We start from the raw sequence: 21,838 nt of genomic DNA on the forward strand, positions 1-21,838 counted from the left end.
TACAAATTGCAACTGGAAACTCTGGCTCACGTCTAATATTTTTGTTCAAATCGCATCTTCTATTTGCTCAAGAACGCGTCTTTTTTTGCTCCAAATCGCATCTGATATATTGCTAGGCTAGGGTTTTTTGGTCTATGAATCACAACCTAAAAATCACGTCTAAGACCTTGGAAAAGCTCGCAATTTTCTCTACTACACCTGCCATTATTAGGATCCTTCACGTTTCTTGCACAAACGCCTCTATTCTGAAAAAAAAAAATGCCATTTTTTTGCAACATATACCTTCATTGGTTGCCGGCTAGGTTTTTGCTCGAAAACCCTAAATTTTGAGCTTGACAAAATTTTCTAATCTCAAATTCTTCATGGGCTTTTTTTGAGCCAGCAGATCCAAAAACCGACAACATATTCTTCCTAGGTTTTGCAAGCTCTCTTCTGGGTCACTCTTCAAATTTTTTTGGGTCTTCCATTTTTTTGCCTTGAAGAACATATCTTCACAGATTTTCACGCTTTTTCATTGAAAAACGTGCTATGGCATCATTGACTAATATTATTTGACTAATATTATGGTCAAGAGCAATTCAAAATTCAATGGTCAAAATTATGGCACTGGAATCAGCGGATAATAGCAATTTTTGGATATCGAAGTACCAATCAAATTGCTATGAGTGTTACATAGTGTCTGACTGCCCCTAGTACCAATCAAGATACATGGGATCTGAATAATTGGGAGGCGGTGATGCTTCTCGAATTATCTGTAACTGATGACCAGTTCTCTCAAATTTCATCTAGCAAAACAGTTGCCAAGATATGGGCACATCTCAAGAGCCTTCATGAGACTTCTGACAAAAGTAGAGCTTTCTTTTTTAGGAACACTCTGTTTTCTATTATCATGGATGAGAGAACATCGCTCTAGGCTCTCCTGAATAAGATTCAAGAAATTTGTGATCAGTTGTTTGCCATTGGTCGCAAAATGGAGGAAGAGGACATTGTGGTTATCACTCTCTGGAGTTTACCAAAGTCCTACGAGCATTTTATCGAAACTATAAACATCATGTCTTTTGGTGTTGATCTGAAGTTCACCAATCTCTACACACTTCTGCTTTAGCGAGATCAATGGAAACAACAGTTCGGTAGCAGTTCCAGCTCCACCTCCACAAAGCAAGTTTCAGCTCCACCTCCCCAAAGCAAGCCTTTGCTGCTAAATCCTTTTAGAAGGATAAAGGCATGTCTCAGTTGTCTTCTCAGCATAAGTCCTCTGCTCTAGCTTTAGAAGGCTCCCGAAAGAACATTCAATGCAACCATTTGACAAGTTTGGTCACGTAAAGGTTGAATGTTGGAAACGCTTAGCTGTCCAATCTAAGCAATCTGGTTCATAGCCCAAAGAAAACAGTGTAGAGCAGTCGGAATCTACCTTTTACGGCTTCATGGCTAAAGAAGGCGTAAAAGACCTACAAATCATGTGAAGTCTTATGCCTGGTACATTAATTCAGGTGCCTCTCGTCACTTCACCCACCATAGAGACTAGTTCACTAACTACCAGCCTTACTCAAATTCTATTATTTTTGGGGGCAGAGAAGAGTACACCATTGTCAATAAAAGAAACATTCAAATTCAGTCTGTTGGGAGGAATCTCATTTTCTTCTATGTGTACTATGTTCCAAGGATGGAACTAAATCTACTTTCCGTCAGTCAGTTATTGCGACATTCTCCACAGTTGGATGTCACCTTCAGTTCACATTAGTGTATCATCACTGATCAAGCGACTCAATCAATTGTTGCAGTACGTCTTGAGGATCATGGTCCATTCCGCCTTATTGATTCTAGTGATTCTCGGTACTTAGCTATGGCTGCTCAATAGTCTGCTATTAGCACACTTTGGCATCAGCAATATGGGCACTTAAATGTGCATTATCTCTCTCAGCTTGCTCCGGAAGAGCTTGTCCTCGGTTTGCCTGAGATTCAGACTCAACAGCTTCGAGTTTGTGATGCATACCAGGCTGGGAAGCAACATCGCACACCTTTCACTAGTGGTAATTCATGGCGAGCTTCTCAGGTACTTTAGCTTGTTCATGCCAATATCTACGGCCTTATGGCCACTCCTTTTCTTGGGTCCAAGTATATTCTGTTGTTTGTTGACGATTTCAGTAGAAAAATGTGGGTGTATTTTCTTAAAAGGAAATCAGATGCATTTCCTGTATTTCAAATGTTTTAACCTTTAGTTGAAAAAGAGTCTAGGAAATGTATTATTACTCTTAGGACAGACAATGGGGGGGGGGGGGGGGATTTTGTTCTAATGAATTCTCTAGCTTCTTGGATACTCATGGCATCAAACACCAATTAACCACACCCCACACACCACAACAGAATAGTGTAGTTGAACGTCGGAACAAAACAATCATCGAGATGGTTCAATCCATGATCGAAAATAGACATGTTTTGAAGTAGTTATGGGCAAAAGCAGTTAACACTGCAGTTTATCTTTTGAACCGGTCACCCACAGTGGTGGTCAAAGGTAAGACTTTGGAAGAGGCCTAGTCAAGTCGCAAGCCCAAAATCAATCACCTGAAAGTTTTTGGCTCCCTTGCTTTTGTTTGGATCCCTGATGTACCATGCACCAAGTTGGATGTCAAGAGTCATAAACTCGTGCTTGTTGGATACAGTAGTCTTCGCAAAGCCTATCGCTTGATTGACACTAAGACATCTCGTCTCCTATACAGTCATGATGTAGTCTTTGATGAGCAATGTAGTCTTTGATGAGCAGCAAGGACCATTCATTCATGTTTCTCATGTTCCTGATCGAGCAAACCAGCCTATGAAGGCTCATGATTTGGAAGTTAGACTTCCATTAGGTTCACCTGATGGGAGGGCTCCAGTAGCTCCTGCAGCTCTAGTTATTCCAGCGATCCTTGTACAGACACCTTCAGCTTCATGATTTAGGAGTTAGACTTCCATTAGGTCCACCTGATGGGAGGGCTCCAATTATTCCAATGATCACTGTACAGACACCTCCAGCTCTCCTGTAGGATCACCCAAATTTGTAGATGCTTCACCTAAGTTTGATGCAAATTTCTCTAATAAGGAACCTAATCATAGAGCATCTCCTGATACTGGTGTTGGTCATTCTCCTCTCCACTCTAAGTGGTGGGCTAAGACACTTGTTGATCTTCATGATGATGAGCTCATTGATGGTAGAACTGCTCAGAAAAGAACAAACCTACAAAGTCTATTAACTTTGCTCTTATGGCCAACATTCACAATGTGTTTGAACCTCAAACATATTCCGAGGCTAAAGGAATTCTAGAGTGGGAACAAACCATGTCATCAGAACACTAGAACCTATTGAAGAATAACACCTAGGTCCTTTCTAATCTTCCACCAAGGAAGAAACCTATTGGCTACAAATGGGTTTACAAAATCAAATACAAATCTGATGATACTTGGCTAAGTACAAAGCTCATTTAGTTGCAAAGGGCTTTTCTCAACGTTAGGGTATTAATTATGAGGACACCTTTGCTCCTGCTGCAAAAATAAGCACAATCAGATTAGTCCTAGTCATGGCAGCACAGTTTGGCTGGAAGGTCCATCAGATGGACATCAAGAGTGCTTTCCTGAATGGTGATCTCCACGAAGAGGTTTACATGATGCAACCTCCTGGTTTCAAGATTGTCAATAAAGAACATCAAGTTCTCAGATTAAAGAAAGCTCTCTATGGCTTGAAGCAGGTAGGCCCCTTGGGCATGGTACATGAAAATTGATAAGTATCTCAGTAATCAAGGTTTCCAAAGGAGTTCTTCAGACTCATATTTGTATATCAAGAATACTGACAATAACATCATCCTTCTAGTTATTTATGTGGATGATTTGATGATCACGAGCAGTTCTGCATCTTTGATTCAGGGAATCAAATAGAATTTTTGTCAGTCTTTTGATATGACTGACCTTGGGCTCATGCACTATTGCCTAGGTGTTGAGGTTTGGTAACAATCTTCTGGTATATTCATCTCTCAGTCCAAATATGTCAGGGCTCTGTTAGAGAAATTTTGTATGTAGGATTGCAAGCCTGCATCTACACCCATGGAGAAAGGTCTCAAGTTACTAGCCAAGTTTGATTCTCCTCCTGTTGATGATACTAGATACAGGCAACTAGTAGGCAGCCTCATCTACCTCTCTGCCACTAGGCCTGATACCAACTTCATAGTCAGCTACATCTCACATTTTATGACAGCTCCTAAGGCTGATCATTGGATGGCAGCAAAGCATGTGCTTCGTTATGTGATGGGCACTTCAGATTATGTACTTCTTTACACTCGAAGTTCTAATCCTAGACTCAATGGGTTCACAGATTCAAATTGGGCAGGCTCTATTGATGATTAAAAGTCAACTTCTGGATATGTGTTCAGTTTGGGATCCAGTGTCATCACATGGACAAGTAAGAAGCAACAGGCAATTTCTCTCTCCTTCACGGAGACCGAATACAAAGGGGCAGTCAAGGCAGGTTGTGAAGTTGTTTGGCTTCATTGGATGCTCGAGGATATGCAGATGTCACTAGCAGGACTGACCATTTTGTTTGTTGATAACGAAGGCTTTATCAAATTAGCACAGAATTCAATCTTCCATGAACGAACCAAGCATGTGGATGTTCATTGTCACTATATACGACAGCTGGTTGAAGATGAGACAAGACTTGTAGTATGCTCCACCACGGATCAGACTGCAGACATTCTCATCAAGCCTCTTAGTCCTAATAAGTTTGTTAAATTCAAAGGACAGCTTGATGTTGTTGATAGATTAATAATTAAGGGAGGATATTACGATAATAAATAAGTTTCTATTATTAGTTAATAGTATCTATTTGTAATCTATTATAAATATTAGAATGTTTCTAAGATTAGTGAGTCTGTAGTTATTTGTTAGCTTATTTTAGCTTTCTCTTAGCTAGGAATCGTTTTATTCTTTTGTATTTATTGACCTCTCGGTCTATGTTAATATCAAGCAAGTATTTTACCAATTACTTCGTAATATAAACGCCCCTAACAAAAAGCACTTGTTTAAGCGCAATATGGCACTATTCTAATCAGAACTAATCCTAATTCAGGAAACAAGACTAAATAAGAGGAAGGAACTAAATTTAGTATAAAACTAGGAATATGGAAATCTGACTTGATAGAATCAGTAGGAGCATCAGTAGGAGCTTCAGGAGGCATAGGTATAATCTGGGACCCTAGGAAGATTGATTATAATAGAATAATTGAAAATAATAACTAGATGGGGGGGAAAAATACAAAGTTTCAAGAATGATTTACAACTAATTCTTATAAATGTGTACAGACCAATCCCAACAGCAGACAAGAAAACAGTATGGAATGAAATTAGCACTTTTATGGGAACCTTCCAAACAGCAAGTCTTTGTATAGGAGGAGATTTCAATGCTCTACTAAATATTGAGGAAAATTTTGGAGGTTCACAAATAATTTCTCAAACTATGACTGATTTCAAAGATTGGATCACAAAATACAATTTAATAGACATTCCTTTAACAAACGGCTTATACACTTGGAACAATAGAAGATCAGGCTTCAACCACATCGCAGGGAAGTTAAATAGATTCTTATTTAAAGGAGATCTGAATAGCTTTAACTTTGCAATGCACTCAACAATCCTATCTTATGCAAGATTTGACCATTACCCTGTTAGACTAAAGATAGAAGAACAATGCAAACCATTAAGAAACCCCTTCAAATGCAAAACAATGTGGTTCTTAGATGTCACCTTCATGAAAAACATTAAACAATGGTGGGCATAAGGCCACTGTGAGGGATCCAAAATGTTATGTTTCGTGTCCAAAATAAAAAGCTTCAAAGAATTTTTTTTAAATGGAACAAGATCCACTTCAATAACATCTTCAAAGAAAATTTAGATAATGAAGAAGACCTAAAGAAGCTAAATGAAGAAGCAATTAAACACGGTATGAACAATGAAACGTTCAGCAAAGAAAAAGAACTACTAGCAAAACAGGAAAATATCTTCGCAAAAGAAGAAATTTTCTAGAAACAGAAATCCTGAGAAACATTGTTAGCAGAAGGAGACCGTAATACAAGATTCTTCCACAACCATAGGCTAAATAACAGAAATATTAATAGGATAACAAAAATTTAAAGCGAAATAGGTGATTTGACTAAAGAATCCAAACAAATAGCAAATACTCTAGTTAACTATTACATAAATATCCTTAATAATTTTGAATCCTCTAATCACACAGCTCAAAAAGCCATGGTCAAACTATCCCGAAAACTATCACTAAAGAAGATAATAAGCTCTTAAACAAACCTTTTATTCTAAAAGAAATTTAAGTAGCCACGCTCAGCATGAACCCAGATAAATCAGCAAGACCTAATGGCTTCCAAGCATTCTTCTTTCAAAAATGTTGGGATATACTAGGAAACGATCTATGGAAAGCCATTGAAGCAACGAGAAACTCGGACTCTCTCCTAACAAAAAGCGATAACACCCTTATAGCTCTAATTCCCAAAAAAGCTAATCATGAGGAACCAAAAGACTCTAGACCAATTGCTCTCTACAACACAACCTATAAAATATTATCTAAAGCATTGGCTAATAGATTAAAAATAGTTCTACCAAAACTAATATCAAAAGAACAAATAGGTTTTGTTTCAAGTAGATCAATCTTAGATGGGATCTTAATAATACAAGGACTTATTCTTTCTATGCAGATCAGTAAAAAAGCATGTATGCTAATGAAATTAGACATCTAGAAAGCTTATGATAAAGTAGACTAGAGTTTCTTATGCAAAACACTAGAAGCCTTTGGTTTCTCGCACCAATGGATCAACCTAATCTTTAATTGTATTGCCACTCCCAAAATCTCATTCCTAATCAACGGTTCCCCACAAGGTTTCTTTAACATTTCTAGAGGAATAAGACAAGGTGACCCAATTTCACCATTCCTTTTTATCATAATGGCGGAAGCTTCTAGCAAAGCCATCAAAAAAGCACAAATTGCTGGGCAAATAAAGGGAGTTAAGTCACAAAAGGAATCCCAAATATCACACATCAGCAATTTGTGGGCAATACTATTCTTCCAGGATCTTCCAGGAGAAAGCTCAATAGAAGAAGCTCAAAACTCCAAACAAATAATTTATGTCTACATGGAAGCCTCAGGGAAAAGGGTAAATGCTAACAAATCAGAAATCTTCTTCCTCAACACTAATCTTGATATGGCAAGAAGAATATGCAATCTAATGGGTTATAAAAAAGGTGTATTCCCATGCAAATATTTAGGAATACAGTTGGAGAAAAGTAGGAAAGAAAACAAAATCTGGGAACCTATAAGTGAGACGATAGATATAAAAAATTGACAACTGGAAAGGCATATAGTTAGCAAAAGCAAGACACACAACCAAAATTAAGGTAGTCGTATCAGCCATACCTACTTATCAATTGTCATGCTTGCCAATACCCAAAGGAATAAAAAAGAAACTAGATAGCAAACTAAAGCATTTTTTTTGGAATGGCATGAACGACAAAAAGAAACAAGCCCTTATCAAATGGGATAGTATTTGTCAACCGAAAGAATCAAGAGAACTAGGAATCAAAAATTTAAATTGGCAAAACGAAGCTCTAGGAACTAAACTAGTATGGAGAATGTATCAAGAGCATGAGAGCAAATGGGCCAAGTTACTTTATCAAAAATACCAAAATAGCAATGACCCTATCTCTTTTTCGCACCAAAAATCCACCGAAAGGTTCGAAAACCTAGAACTTCATAATGCAATGCAAACCTCGTATTAGTAAAAATTTAACATGGGATATAGGGAAACGTGAGGATTCATTATTTTGGAAAGATTCATGGGATGGATTACCATACCCGAATAACCTCAACCTTTCCCCGAATATTAAAGCCACCTTAACAAAGGAATGGGGAAATGGATTAGTGATTATCTTCAAAAATCTAATGAGAAGCAATCTGAAATCTGGACTTGGAAAAATGTTGACAGCACGAACCTCTCAAACCAAGAGAAAACAGCATTCAAACAACTACTCACACAACGACAAGCAAATCACAGAGAAAGAAAAGACATTAATCTAGGGAGCCTCCAAAGACGGAAAATATAGTGTAAAAAAGGGATATGAACTAATAACCAATTTCCAAAGTTGGAACAAAATAGATATTCCCATAAGACTATGCTAGGATGAAGCATACCTTCCCAAAGCAGGCATATTCCTCTAGGCAGCATTACAATGAAGAATCCTCACCGTAAATAGATTCTCCAAAATGGGCTTTGAGGGACCCCCCAGATGTCCCCTATGCAAGTCAAAAGCTGATACAGCAAAACACATTCTTTACCAATGTCCCTTTGCCAAATCCAGCTAGCATTGGTTAAGTCAGAAACTTAATTGGCAGACGGCTCTCCTGGCAAAACTCCATGACATTCTAAGTAGTTGGCGAAAACATGGTTACTCCAAAATATACAACTTATGGAAGATATCACCATCCATTCTTTTCTGGTTGATCTGGAAAGAAAGAAATAGGAGAATTCTCCGAGACGAAGAGTTGTCCTTAGCATCCTTTTTTAACAAACTGGATGTTAGCATAACAGAAGTAATGAATAATAACCTAAGAAATACACATAAGGAAGAAGGAACATTTTCAAAATGGGATGTAGAAATGAAAAGGAACTAGAAAAACCTCATAAACCTGCCCTTAATCTACCTCAAAACAAACAAGCAAGCTAGAGAAGATTGCAAATGGGAGCCTCCCCCTAAAGGATGGGCAAAAATGAATTTTGACAGAGCTTCTAGGGGCAATCCATTCTAAAGACGAGGCTGACTGGGATGCACAATACATTCTAAAGATGGAGTCCGGCTCGTCAAACAAGCTAAACCTTTAATAGAAATTTCTAATAACTTAGCAGAAATGGAAACCTTAATAGAAAGCCTAAGAATCAGCTTAGATCTAGGAATCAAAAAGCTAGTCACTAAAGCTGACTCTCAGATAATTCTAAACACTATCAGAAAACGAAGCACCCCAAACTGGAAACTCAATTCCAAATTAGAATATGCCCTTATACTCGTCAATAAATTTGAGGAGATTAGATTCCAACACATCTTTTGGGAGGGAAACAAAGAAGCAAATAAGCTAGCAAATCTAGGAACAGATGGAGAAGACCTCTTCATCAAAAATTTCACCTATTCCACTTCAACCTAAAGAAATCTTCCAACAAGATTTGATAGAGGACCTCGCTTATCTATTCTCCCCAGACTTCATCTCATTAAGGCCCTGTTTAAACTCCCCTTATTGGTCCAAGCCCGCGATAGAGTAGTGTCTTTTCAGTTAAACTAGTGAACATTCATCAACCTAAAAAAGAAGATCAAACTTAAAACTACCCTTATAAAAGCTTTTTAATCCCTCCCTATTTCTCAAGATAAATAATATGAGATTAAGAAAATCCCTTTCTATCAATAATGAGTAGATATTGCTTCAATTTAAAATACATTCCATTATACCAATCATTAACTTTAGTAGACACCTTCTGATCACACTATAACAAATTAGACTCACAAATCAAACAAAAAGAATTTGAGGAGTTATCTCAATCTAAAACACGTAGTATCAAAGTTTGATTATTCACATGTTCATTATAAATATTGAAAACAAAAAAATCTTTAGGCCAAAAGATCTTTTAACTACTAACTACTTTAAATTAACAACTACATGTGGGTCTGTAGTTTCAGCTTCATGAAGAGAGGCAAGTAGAAGGCAAGAAACCAAAAGCAAAGTCCTACGATTCATGCCATTCAAAACAGCAAGAGGCTTTGGCAAACAAATCAAGGAAGCTATCAATAAAAATTACGTATGTAAAGGAAGGAATGCCTTCCTAAGTCCCTAAATTTTAAAGGGACATTTGTAAACAATCTAAACAAACTAAAAAATGATGAAAGATGATTGTTAAAGCATAAACTGGGGTATGCCTTTTAATCATGTAATCTGTATAGGACTAAAAGTCTTGAGCTAGACTAGAGATTTTCTTCTTTGTTCTTTTCTACCAATGCTTGTTTGAATGAAGACTTTCGTAATTTTATTTTATTAATATAATCAAAATGGCTTTAGGCCTTTTACCAATCAAATAAATAAATATTATTTATTAAGGTATTATCATTTGAATTTTAAAAATGAGTAAATATAATTTTTTAGATTATTTTAACATCTATATTAAAAGATAAATAATTTCATTCAAATATATTTAATATTTTTAATTTATTAGAATTACTTTTTAAAATATTATAAATTTATTTTTTTTAATTATTATTGACTAACTATAATATTAGCATTTATATTGAACAATTTAGTAAATATGACATTTTGAGATTATTGTAAAAATATAACTAATTAAAAAAATTAAAATATAATTATTATATATATATTTTAAAATAAAAAATATTTTTAAAATTATTACAATATAAAATTGACAATTGTAAAAAATAAACTATTGGACCTATATTGATGCATTTAATCTTGTACAATGCATATATTGCAAAGATTTAAGCAAGCCATGGTAGACGTTTAATGTCTCATGTGGCTGTGGCTTTGTACAAAATGATTACAAATACTTCCAACTTGAAAGGAATGCATACTGTCAATTTCTCGACTCAACTGAGAGGCCTGTGAGGGCTTGAAGCATTAGGATTCCCCTTCTCATAGAAACTTCTAAATAGAGGACCCACTACTGTGTGCACCTGTGCAATTGCAGCTGCTTGTGTAGCTTCTGAAGCAAGCCAGAGGCCAACTATGGGAGAGGTGGTTCAATCTTTTAAAATAGTAAAGCATACAGGTGAAAGTCATCAGACTGGAGAAAGAGATGGATTTGTGGACACTTTGAAAAGCTCCAATAACCCTCATACAACAAGTGGAAGAAATACCAAACATGTCTCAACCACATTTAAGTCAGATGTATCTTCGTCGATATTTGCATTCCCATCTGATTCTATTGTTTAAAGGCATTAAATTTGTTCCCATATTTACTGCCTCGTGTTGCAAGATCGATTTTTTTGTTTGCCAGGCTGACACTCATTTCTGACAGCCTAGATCCATATGTGTAAATACGTGTACGCCACAGATTCAAAGCAAATCGTCAGCAAATGTGGACAATGTCAGTGCTGTTGGTAATAACAATCAGATATTGCAGAAGCTTGCGTGAGATAGGAGGGAAAGTGTTTGGTGATGGAAGCTAATGTACAGATGTTACAGTAAAAGAGAGCCACTAAAGTCCTGTGGCAACTACTTTAGGTAATCCTGAAAACACAAAATAAATAAATTAAAAAAAACACCACCACCAAAATAACATCATTTATACTTGACCGGGAATTAAAATGGTTTGAGACATCACATTTTACAGCAGAACTCTCTTATTGTTAAACAAGGATCTTTTCTAGAGAATAATCAAACCTTGTAGTTTATCAGACCTGAAAACTGACTACTGAATATGCTTATAGTATTTATCAAAACTCTGAATGTATTGATCTGAAATGAACAATTTCTCTGAATATTATAATGGTGAATTTAGATTACTGCTGAATCAACTAGATGCCTTGGTGATTGATCGTTTCAAGCAGCAGCCATTGGTCTTAGTTAAATACATATCCGAGGGTCACGACCATGAAAGGTCGTGACTTTCCCCATGGCAAAAGCCACGGGAAGTCACGGCCTTTCATTGTCGTGACTCTCATTAGAGTAAACGATGATATTAGAATAGTCATATTAAACATAGACTAATCTGCCGATCCATATTGAATATATATAAACTATTTGTGACTAATACTATCACATACAATTTTATATATATATATATATATATATTTGAAGTATTATCACAACATATAAATATATGCATCAATATACAAAATCCATATTAAATCCATATTAAATATAAGGATGCTTCAATCCGAATGAAGCTATATCCTTAACACTTATATGATAGCCTTATTGGCTAATTAATATTACACATTTTATAAAATGATAGCTATTATGCACTATTATAGATGGCACTTTGACCTAGGAGCAAACCCCTATAGTTTGTAATCAATATTATCATATAGTTTTGAAATTTACATTATTATTAACTCCATAATAGCAAATTAATATATTTAATTTTATCATTTGCATTTGTCTCCACCTAAAATAGTAGTTGCAAGCTAGGTATTGTCAAACCAATGTCTTGCTAATCTTTTACTTCAACTAAACAAATGTCATTTGTTGAATTCAACCCCATATAAAGGACTTACCAATTGCCATCATGGAATATATAGCATTGCAATTATGGAATATGATTCGATAAGCTTCTCAAATATTTAACTAACCCTACAAAATTTCTTGCTCAATCGCAATGAAAGTCTTGGATCACTTTAAAATGGTGCAAAGGATAAACAAATGTTGAACTACAACAGATGAGTGATTGCACAAGGACAAACAAAAATCCTATTGGAGGTTTGAAGACCTCTTATTATTCGTGTTATCCTTGATTCTAGCTCGCTCAAATCATGGGTTAACCCCTATGAAACTTGTCCATATTATTGGCCACATCCTCTAAGCATGTATATTAAGGCATTCTCCAAGTATCCTCGCACATGGTCCGACTCCTCAATTGTCCCCTAAATCAGATCCCCTTCATTTTGCTTTCGTTTTAGCAAAGCTCTACAATTCCAGAGTTGGAAAATTTTCAACTCATGTAGAGCTGGGATTTTTCCCTAACAATGCATGTGAACTGCCGATACGCAGTTCAAGCTTTAAAAGCCAAACATACCATCAACATTGCATACATGCCTGATTTGTATCCCCAGTGTCCTTTGCACAACCAAGATGCAAATGGAGTTTTAGAACCCAATTTACATCATATTCATCCGTTGCGAACCCTAAGTCGGAAATCAAGTTTTAAAACACGATTTTCACATCCTCACCTTTGCATCACCCTCATGCAGTTTGGGTTTTTAAATCCAAATTGCAAGCTGGAGAAATACAGGGTTGGACCAATTCGGAAACATTGGGCAATTCACTTCAAACCTACTATTTCGTTTGGTTCTTGGTTTCTAGTCTCATTCTGTCAGTAGCCATGATTGAGGCTATAGTACTTACTGTACATAGGACTACTAGCGTGAAGAGACAAGACGTGTTCCGACAAAATGCTATTGATTCCAAGAGGACTATGATGAGGCAGAAGGACAACACTATGATGAGGACGACACACCCACACCCACCCACAATAATCTACCTCCCGAAGCTATAATTCTTGGGGGTTGGGTGTGGGGTCATGTGGATGCAGTCGGATCTAAAGTGCCCTTCACCCTTCACCTATTCAAATAGTAGAGGGGGAGGGGTGGCGAGCATGCAGAGGCCCTTGACCCCTACAATATCGAGTGGGAAGGGCGGAATGGGCAGTGGGCCTTCTTTTTGAACAGCAAGTAGCAAGTCAACTTTTAGAATCCAATTTGCATAGTTTTAAAACCTGAACTGCAACTACTTCCCTCAATCAATTTTTCCCTCATGTAGTGATGAGGAAATAAAGAGCAGCTACATATTTTTCATGTTGTATTATTTTCATGCAATGTCAGGTTTTTTTCACTGACTTTTCACATTTTCATGCATTTCATGTTTTAAAGCCCAACCTGCAACCTTTTACACTTGCATATCATCACACTTGTCAAATGAGTTTTAAAACACGATTGACATAACCATCACTGCCAAAGATGTAAATTGGGTTATAAAACCTGATTTACATCATCCTTCCAATTTGCACTAACAAAATATGTAAAACAGGTTTTAAAACCCAATTTTCACGACTTTTCTTTGCATACTTGTCAATTGGATTTTCATACCCGATTGACATAACTTCCTGCACTTGGTCAAGCTTCTTGATTACACAAAGCTGGTGACATACTTCAATTTTCTTCCATTTAACTCATTGTGTATCAGGATTATTGCTCCAATTAGTATAGTAGGCAATTACATTAGTGCTAAAGGATTGTGTTAAAAAGAAAAATCGATTACGAAATAAGAGAATATGATGAGTGTCTCACCCCATTCTTAAGCTTCCTGTAAATAGAATTAGTTAACCACTTATTTAGTGTCAATAAGAAGAGAACCTCCCCTTTCCAACAGGACAAACTTTATCTTACACACTATGGTTAAAATAACCAATTTTACAATTGGTTGACTATGTTGATTTTTAAGTATTCACACTCCAAATCTTTTTCTCTACTCCTTTCGACACATGGATTTGTTTTTGAATGCATTCAATTTTTAAGTCCAAGCAAATGTCTGCACAAGGTACTCTGAGATGGGTGTTGAGATTTGTAGGTGGCATAACTCATGAAGCACCACATTAAACCTCTAATGGATTTCTCTTAACAGTTCACACTTGTTCCCATGCAAGCTTGACTCGATCACAGTGATCTCATTTCTTGACTAAGTGTATCTATAATAGGTGTTGAGTGTTAGTAGGGGGCCTCCAACCAATTATATAAAAAAGGGGCCCTCCCTGACCTAACGTACCTTACCTTCTGTAACTAACCTACGGGATAGGGCAGTGACAAGTTGACCTTGCCTAACAATAAGCCCATACTACAACCCACTTCAGCCCCGGCCCTTAAACCACATTTTGTCTTGACGTTATCACAACAATGTTACACAGACAAAAACAAGGCCAACTGCTTTTGGGGCTCTTTCAGCATTGGTTTTGCTGATCCTCTACTATTGCAATCTACCTTCTTTTCTTTGGAGTCATTGCATGTCAACCCATTTCTATGCTTCCTGATTCAATAGTTTCCATCGTCCACAACATAAATCTCGAGTCATGGCTTCGCATCAATGTAACACTTTCCAGTGCAAAGCATTTTACATTCTTTATTGAATAGTTCACAAAAATTTGCAAACATATACTCTTAAAGTCAGATTCTCTGATTTCTTCAAGAAAAGACTTCTAGTTGCTCCAAAACATATTTGCCTGCTTCTATTTATTTCTACATAGTCATTGTTGTAATTATTTTTGCTCAAATATTTCATCATCTCCTTTTAAAATTTAAAAAGTTGCTTATAAATTAAATCAAAGTTACTGTTCGATCTCAATTCCATTTCCACACGACATGCCTATTGCCCAAATGAGAATGCAATAGTCATATTTATCTCAATAGTCTAATCTTACAATAACTCGTCCAAAAATCTCTCTTCATGCAAAACCATGGTGACTGTTGGTTGAGTGATAAACTTTTATCCTATTTCTTGGATCTTAGAGTAGTTTTCAATCCTCCAACTAATCTTTGGGACATGCCTCCCATCGTCATGCCGAATTGTAAATAAAACCACACATTTAAATTTTAAAACATAACTTAAATCAAATGTCCACACCTGCCATTTTCCATTATGAGTGATGGAAGTAGGAATGGACATATACAGAAACAATAATGGTTAAAAGAAAAGTAATCACATCTCAAAAACATTAATTTATGTAGAGGTATTGGAGAACATTAACAATGCAAATGCATAATGCTATAAATCCCAAAGACAAATACTGAGGATGATTTACATTTGTTCAATGGCCCTAAAATCTTGTTGGATAGAGCTGTCATTGATGTCAAAAGATGCAGAACACTCCTAATAATTCATTATGCCATATACAGATAATAATCCTTGACATATGCAGACATTGTGATGAGAAATTACCCTGGTTGAAATAGAAATGTACAGGAGGCAGATAACACTGTTGAATCCATCTTTGTAATTTGATGTAGAAACTTGAAACAATCAACAAAAGAAAGAAGTAACATTTGCGGTGAACAAAAATCTTATGGGCCCCGTAAATAATTGTTTGCTTGATATAATAGTTTGGTGAACATTGATCCTTGATATAATTTCCAGAGAATAAAAAATGCAACCATCATGTCTATATTATATCCAATTGACACCAAATATAAATTGTCACTAACCCAAACTTGTCCAAAATTGAAATTGGACTGCTATATGTGGAGTCATATGTCCACAGATATTTGGGAAACAATTATCTTTATTATCATCAACGGCAATCATGTTTTGAGGAAAGTTCAGTTGGTTTAATAAGGGAGTTATGATAGAGAACATTGGCAGATATAGGGCTGCCTAACATTTTTGAAGATTGTTGAGGTGTTTCCTCTTCTTATCAAAATAGCACATGAACATTGGAAGGTTGCGATTGGCAAGTGATAATAAACTTTGCATTCAAAAGCCACAATAGTGATACTCCAGAGATGAATCATAAGCCGTGTTGGCATATGGTTTAGATGGTTTGCAGATTTGTAACACATGGATGTGAAGCCATGTCAGGAGGACTCGACCGGTGGTTTGTAGTTAGTTGGAAACCAACTCTAACCATATTTTATTTGGACAAATTGAAGACATATATGCAATCCCTTGATTCCAAAGAGTACAATGAAAAGAATGTTATCATTCTGAAACAATATAAAGCACAGCAGTGGGTGAGTGAGAGATATGCGATAGAATCGCAGTTTTAGAAGAGGTTGATAGAAGACTCAAAAAGGATGAGGGAGAAATATGCTCCGTGAATGATGAATGCAGTTCGTAAAGGCTGAAAAAGAATAGTAAAAGTAATGTTCTGGTAATGTAAATTCAGATCAGTATAACAGTGTTTTGTGTTTTCTCTAAGCATAATCTGAAAGTTCAATGATTACATATTTGAAATGAAAATACTGTTAATATCCATCTGTCATCAAAATAGTACAAGGTTATAAGATGAGATAATTATCTTGGAATCGAGGTGAAAGGCTCTGTGATCAGTTTTCATTTGCAATATACTATTCATTTTGCAGGAGATTATTTGGAGGACTTGATGTTATAGCTTGGTTGCCGATTCAAGTTAGGGGTTGGGGTCGGATTCGGGGATTCGGGAGTTTTTATTTTTCCCACGATGATTCATAAGGATTCGTGAGTATTTATATATGCAAATATATATTTATATATATGCAAATATATATTTATATATATGCATTATATATAAAAATATATAATATAAATATATAAGCATTATATATATGGATTCGTGTGTACTTATTCCAAGTTTGGCCTGCGGATCCCTGGGGATTTGTGATGGATTCATGTGGTTCTGTGTGGATTCATCCGGATTTGCGGACCTGGACAAATCCACAGGGTCAAATCCAGACCTTGCGCGAATCCAACATGAACCAGTTCGCGAATCTGGATCCAGTTTGGGGGCCGGTTGCACGAATCCAGTAACTAGGTGCTATACAGAACAACATTATACAAAGCATTTGAAGGTTATTCATACTCAAAATGTGAAAATCTATTTGTATACTTCTGATGTTGTAAAGTGTTGTAATTCTAAATCCTTATTGAAGGCATGGTGTCATGTGAGGAAATTTCTTGAGTGTGGAGAGGCCATTGGTAGGTCCCCAGCTTATGCTTATGCTGTACTTGATAGATCTCTTTGGTAGGCAGTCTCCCTCAATTCTAAACCACTTGCCCTTACTCAATGCTACTCTGCTAAGGCTTGGAATGCCAAAGGACTCTCATTGGTCAAGCATATCTTGGTAGACAACCGCTAGCTTCTTGGAATGAGGTTAGTATGAAATATGGTTTCCTGCTTCCCAAAAAAATACCTATACAGTGATTGCCGAAATGGTTCTTTCCTGGCAGGATTTATGACAGTGACTCTTCCTTAGCTCAATTACAATAGAAGAATGGCACAAAATTCTTTGATGTCTCTCTACTAAACAGATTTCTAACATGATGAAAAATGATGACGTGATTATCAAGTTCATTAACCAGAGTTAGGGTCTTAGCTGGTCTGGTTCTGTATGGCATTTGATTTTTGACTGTTTTTGGCATTCCCTTGTTGAACCTAAAAAGATATGGTTTAGATGGTTGTTTACATTGAAAAAATTACCTGTGGGTTCTATGTTATCCTCTGTTGGTATGGAGCCCATTCTCTGTTCAATTTTTAACTGTCCAGAAACCTTTGGACATCTGTTTTTTAATGTACATTTGCTGTCAAATTCTGTTCTATGTTGTTTGATAAGCCAATTTCACGGAAGGGTCATGTAGGTCTGTAATGGCATGAGGTTGCTGCTGGCTATGTTGAGTCTTTTGATGGTGTTATTAATAGGTTTTGGTTTACACTATATACTGAAGTGTTTTGTATCTCTGGATAAAGAGGAAGGAGGACATTTTTCAAAATAGCAGAAGGATCTTACTGGGTTTAATATTTAACGCACATTTTTTAACATAATGTCACAGTTTTCAGCCGTGCTAGAGATCCCCAAGGATCGATTCATGATTTTAATTAGAGAGGGAGCAATGATTAACTACAAGGAGGACATTCAGTCAGCTCATTTCTTTGACACCTATAAAGACATGCTCAACCAGAAGGAGCTGGAAGTGCTGAACTAATTCACCAAAGACAAAGGCATTAATGTTAAGAAGAAGGAGGCTCTAAAAGAAAGGTGAGATCATGCTGGCCCAAGCTGGGATATCATTCCTTACACCTCACAAGGTGTAGATCCCCCACTTGGGGCTTTTGATGGTGATAAAGCTGATAGTAGCAATAATATTATTGGTGCTTGGGATACATAGCTGTTCATTCTGTATACTGGTTACTCTGTTTTAAACAAGGTCAATGAAAACTCTATGTTTTGTTGTGCAAATTTTGATGTGTTTGATGTAAAAAGATGTAACTTCATGAAGATCAATCACAATCTTAATTTGATTCAGCTAGAACAGTTCGGTATTTCAGCTCAGACATGTTTCATACACGATATATACCTCGTTATTCCTCTATTTTAATATATACAAAAAAGTACTGTAATTCTGAAGTTGAAACCAGTAACAGTTTGCAATAGTTTGGAGTTGAATTTTCACTAGCCTTGATGCTCTCGATCAGGGGTTTGGTGGCTCGTTAGAGTTGGTGCTCTTAAACATTGTAATAGAACTTCGTGAAGCTGGATTAGGACAGTAGATTATAGCAGCAATGCTCACCTTGGTTTTTCCCATTCTAGGTTTCCATGTCATATCTTCATGCACTGTCTTTCATTGTTTGGTGCTTCTTTCAGTTTTCAGTTCGCTGCTTTCATTTCAACATTCAGTTTAAAAGCAATTCGTCAAAAGATTTTACTGGGTAAAGTCTTAAGACTTATTTACTACTGATTCACCCCCCTCTCAGTAGTAAACCTGTGTTCTACAAACCTCTCAAGAAAAACAAATGAAAAGTAAATTCTATACTTAATTGTAAACACAACTATAGCTATTCTGCTCTAGAATTGTAAGTAAGTCCCATTTGTGAAGCAAAATCCTTGTAAAGACTAATCCATTTAACAATTCAACCATAAAAAGATAAATTGATAACCCTATCCCCTGTCTCAGCTCTTCACTCATTGCCACCTCCTTCAAATGTTCTCATATTTTCTTACAATCAAGTTTTACTCGTTGAAGTCTATAGTTCGTTCATTAGCTTGGTGATTGGATGCATGCGTTTATAGCTGCAGCATGAGCTACTGCGTACCAAATTTGCATCAAATTTCAAAAAAGATGCCAATTCCTCAAAAAAAATATGTTTAAAAAATATCACTACATACCTCCTCTTTTTTCGCATTTTGTTGCTCCTCTAATCCTTTAAGCATCCCATCCAAACGTCTCCTACATATCCAATATAATCATGAGTGAGTAGTGAGTAGACACACTACAATTATAACCCACATTGAACCTAGGCGTGTTTTAAGGTGAGAGACTAAAAACTAGCAGTAATGCTATCTCTAACAGAAACATATATCCTCCTGTATGAAACATTGATTTGAATTTAGTGATCATACAATATAATCTTCTCAATTAGCTTCACAATAGAATATTAAAATACAACACTAGAGCAAGATGGAAAACAAATATGTTAACTGAAAAGCAACAAATCAAAAGCTAGTGTTCAAAGCACTTGGATATTACAAATTTTAGAAGTTATTTCAACAAGTTATTCACATATGTTTGTTCTTCGTTTTATTATTGAAAGTACCTTTGTGCTACATTACAGCAAGCACATTCCTCTCAACAAACCCCATGTCCCCATCCCTAAGGCATTTCCGGGACACGTCGTTAAAAAAAGAATGTAGGGAACCCACAGAAAAAAATTGGGGATTTGTCATTTCATACCAGTGGAGCCTTTTGTTATAGATTTGTAATGAATAACGGATTTTTTTAATTCTGTTGCTGCTATACTTAATCAGTAACATTAAATATGAAATTTAAGGCATTATTTGAATTTTGAATGTTGATATCAAGGACAGCAAAACTAGTAACATTTTGAATTTCCAATATGCAAAGCCATCCCTGCCATCCCAAAATAATGTCTTTCCAGACTGCTTTCACTCAAATGCATTCTGCTGTCCCATGTTGTCCCCAACCTGCAAATACCATGAAGAATGACTGTTAATCTAATACAAAATAATCAAAAACCAGAAGATAGACTTTTGAATTCCAAATTTCAACCATGTTATGGTAAATTGATGTAATAGTTGTATTAAACAAAGGAGATTAAAGCTCCTTATATAGATTTACAAAAATGATGTTTCTAAAAGAAACAATCGTGAACTAAAGACAAAAATAGAAACTACCTAATTAACTGAAGACTTACTAAGATGACAATTAAAAGAAACATTAGAATATTCTAATACCCTCCCTTAATGGTCATTGGCTAACTGCTGTCTTTTGGTCAAAAATTCTGCTGCTGCTGAGACCCTCCCTGGATTTGGAAAATGTAAATGAACGGGAAGCCAAAATTTGCCCAAAAACAAACAAATAAGAGTGTCCCCTTCTTCAGAACGCTTTGCAACAAAAGAAAAGAACCTGCCACTGAGATGAGTCTGCCACTAACCCTCCCAGAATCAGCAAAACATATGACCAGAAATCATCATAAAATATCCAACCTGATGTGGATAACTGAGCTGCTCTTCCCTGGAGACAGAGACAAACACTAAGAACAACTAACATGATTTTGAGGAAAAATCGACAAACCCTTCAAACTTTGCAGGTGAGCATAATGCTCCAAAATATAGTACAAAAATTTTTCAACTAAGTCTCGAATATCTCTGAGATAGTTCACTATTTAATTGGTTAAGATTGATCAACCAATCATTCCCAATTCGCTTAGTGAATTGTTTTACTTAAGGCTTTCGTCAAGTCCTTTATGTTTTTTTTCATTTTAAGCCTATGCTAGACTTTTGAAGCCTTCAAAGTCCTCCTTTGCGCTTTCAAGTGTTTGTTTAGTTTGCTTTAATCTTTTTGTTACGTTCAATCTCTTGCTTTTGGTTCTCCCTTCAATTTGGTATATCTTAGGGATCATTCGACTTATTAGTCAAAAGATATGACCATTTAAGTGCCCAAAAGGTGGACTCTCCAAGCTCAATTGCATATTTAAAATATTGATGTTATATTTTAATGTTGAGTTGCATTTTTTGACAAATATAACTTAAAATGACTTCATGTTATATTTTTTTGTTACTTTGTCACTTCTGATTTATCACTTGAGTGATTTAAGTGACTATAGTGCACTATATAGTCTAATCTAATGTTGAGATTTAGTTTAATGTTTTATTTAAAACATTTAGGTAAAATGTTGCTTTTTAAATTAATATTTACACAATATGTAAAATTAAATATTATATTTGACCAATTTTAAGTGATATTTACTCAATAATCAATTAGACATGTGCTAATTATAAAGATTAAGTTGTCCAACTCAATAACATGTCTTTTTTGAAATATGTTATGCAATTGCAT

At 35.9% G+C, this 21,838-nt stretch overlaps 1 protein-coding gene across 2 annotated transcripts in view; it reads right to left on the reverse strand.

The window, feature by feature from the left end:
* Positions 1–21,838, reverse strand: part of PFD6 (prefoldin 6) — a 57,125-nt gene that overhangs the window by 9,054 nt on the left and 26,233 nt on the right. Inside the window, exon 4 of one of the 2 annotated variants that reach the window (XR_016358822.1) lies at positions 19,648–20,463. Coding sequence is in view for 1 of the 2 variants with exons in the window: in XM_089810250.1 (XP_089666376.1) it covers positions 19,648–19,708 (61 nt within the window). In the remaining variant the exon portion in view is untranslated. The remainder of the gene's footprint in view (positions 1–19,647; positions 20,464–21,838) is intronic. The other variant, XM_089810250.1, reaches the window with a different exon arrangement.

This window comes from Cupressus sempervirens, chromosome 11 (genome assembly GCF_028749045.1).
Source record: "Cupressus sempervirens isolate cs-2001-9-10 chromosome 11, ASM2874904v1, whole genome shotgun sequence".
Taxonomy (NCBI): Eukaryota; Viridiplantae; Streptophyta; class Pinopsida; order Cupressales; family Cupressaceae; genus Cupressus; species Cupressus sempervirens.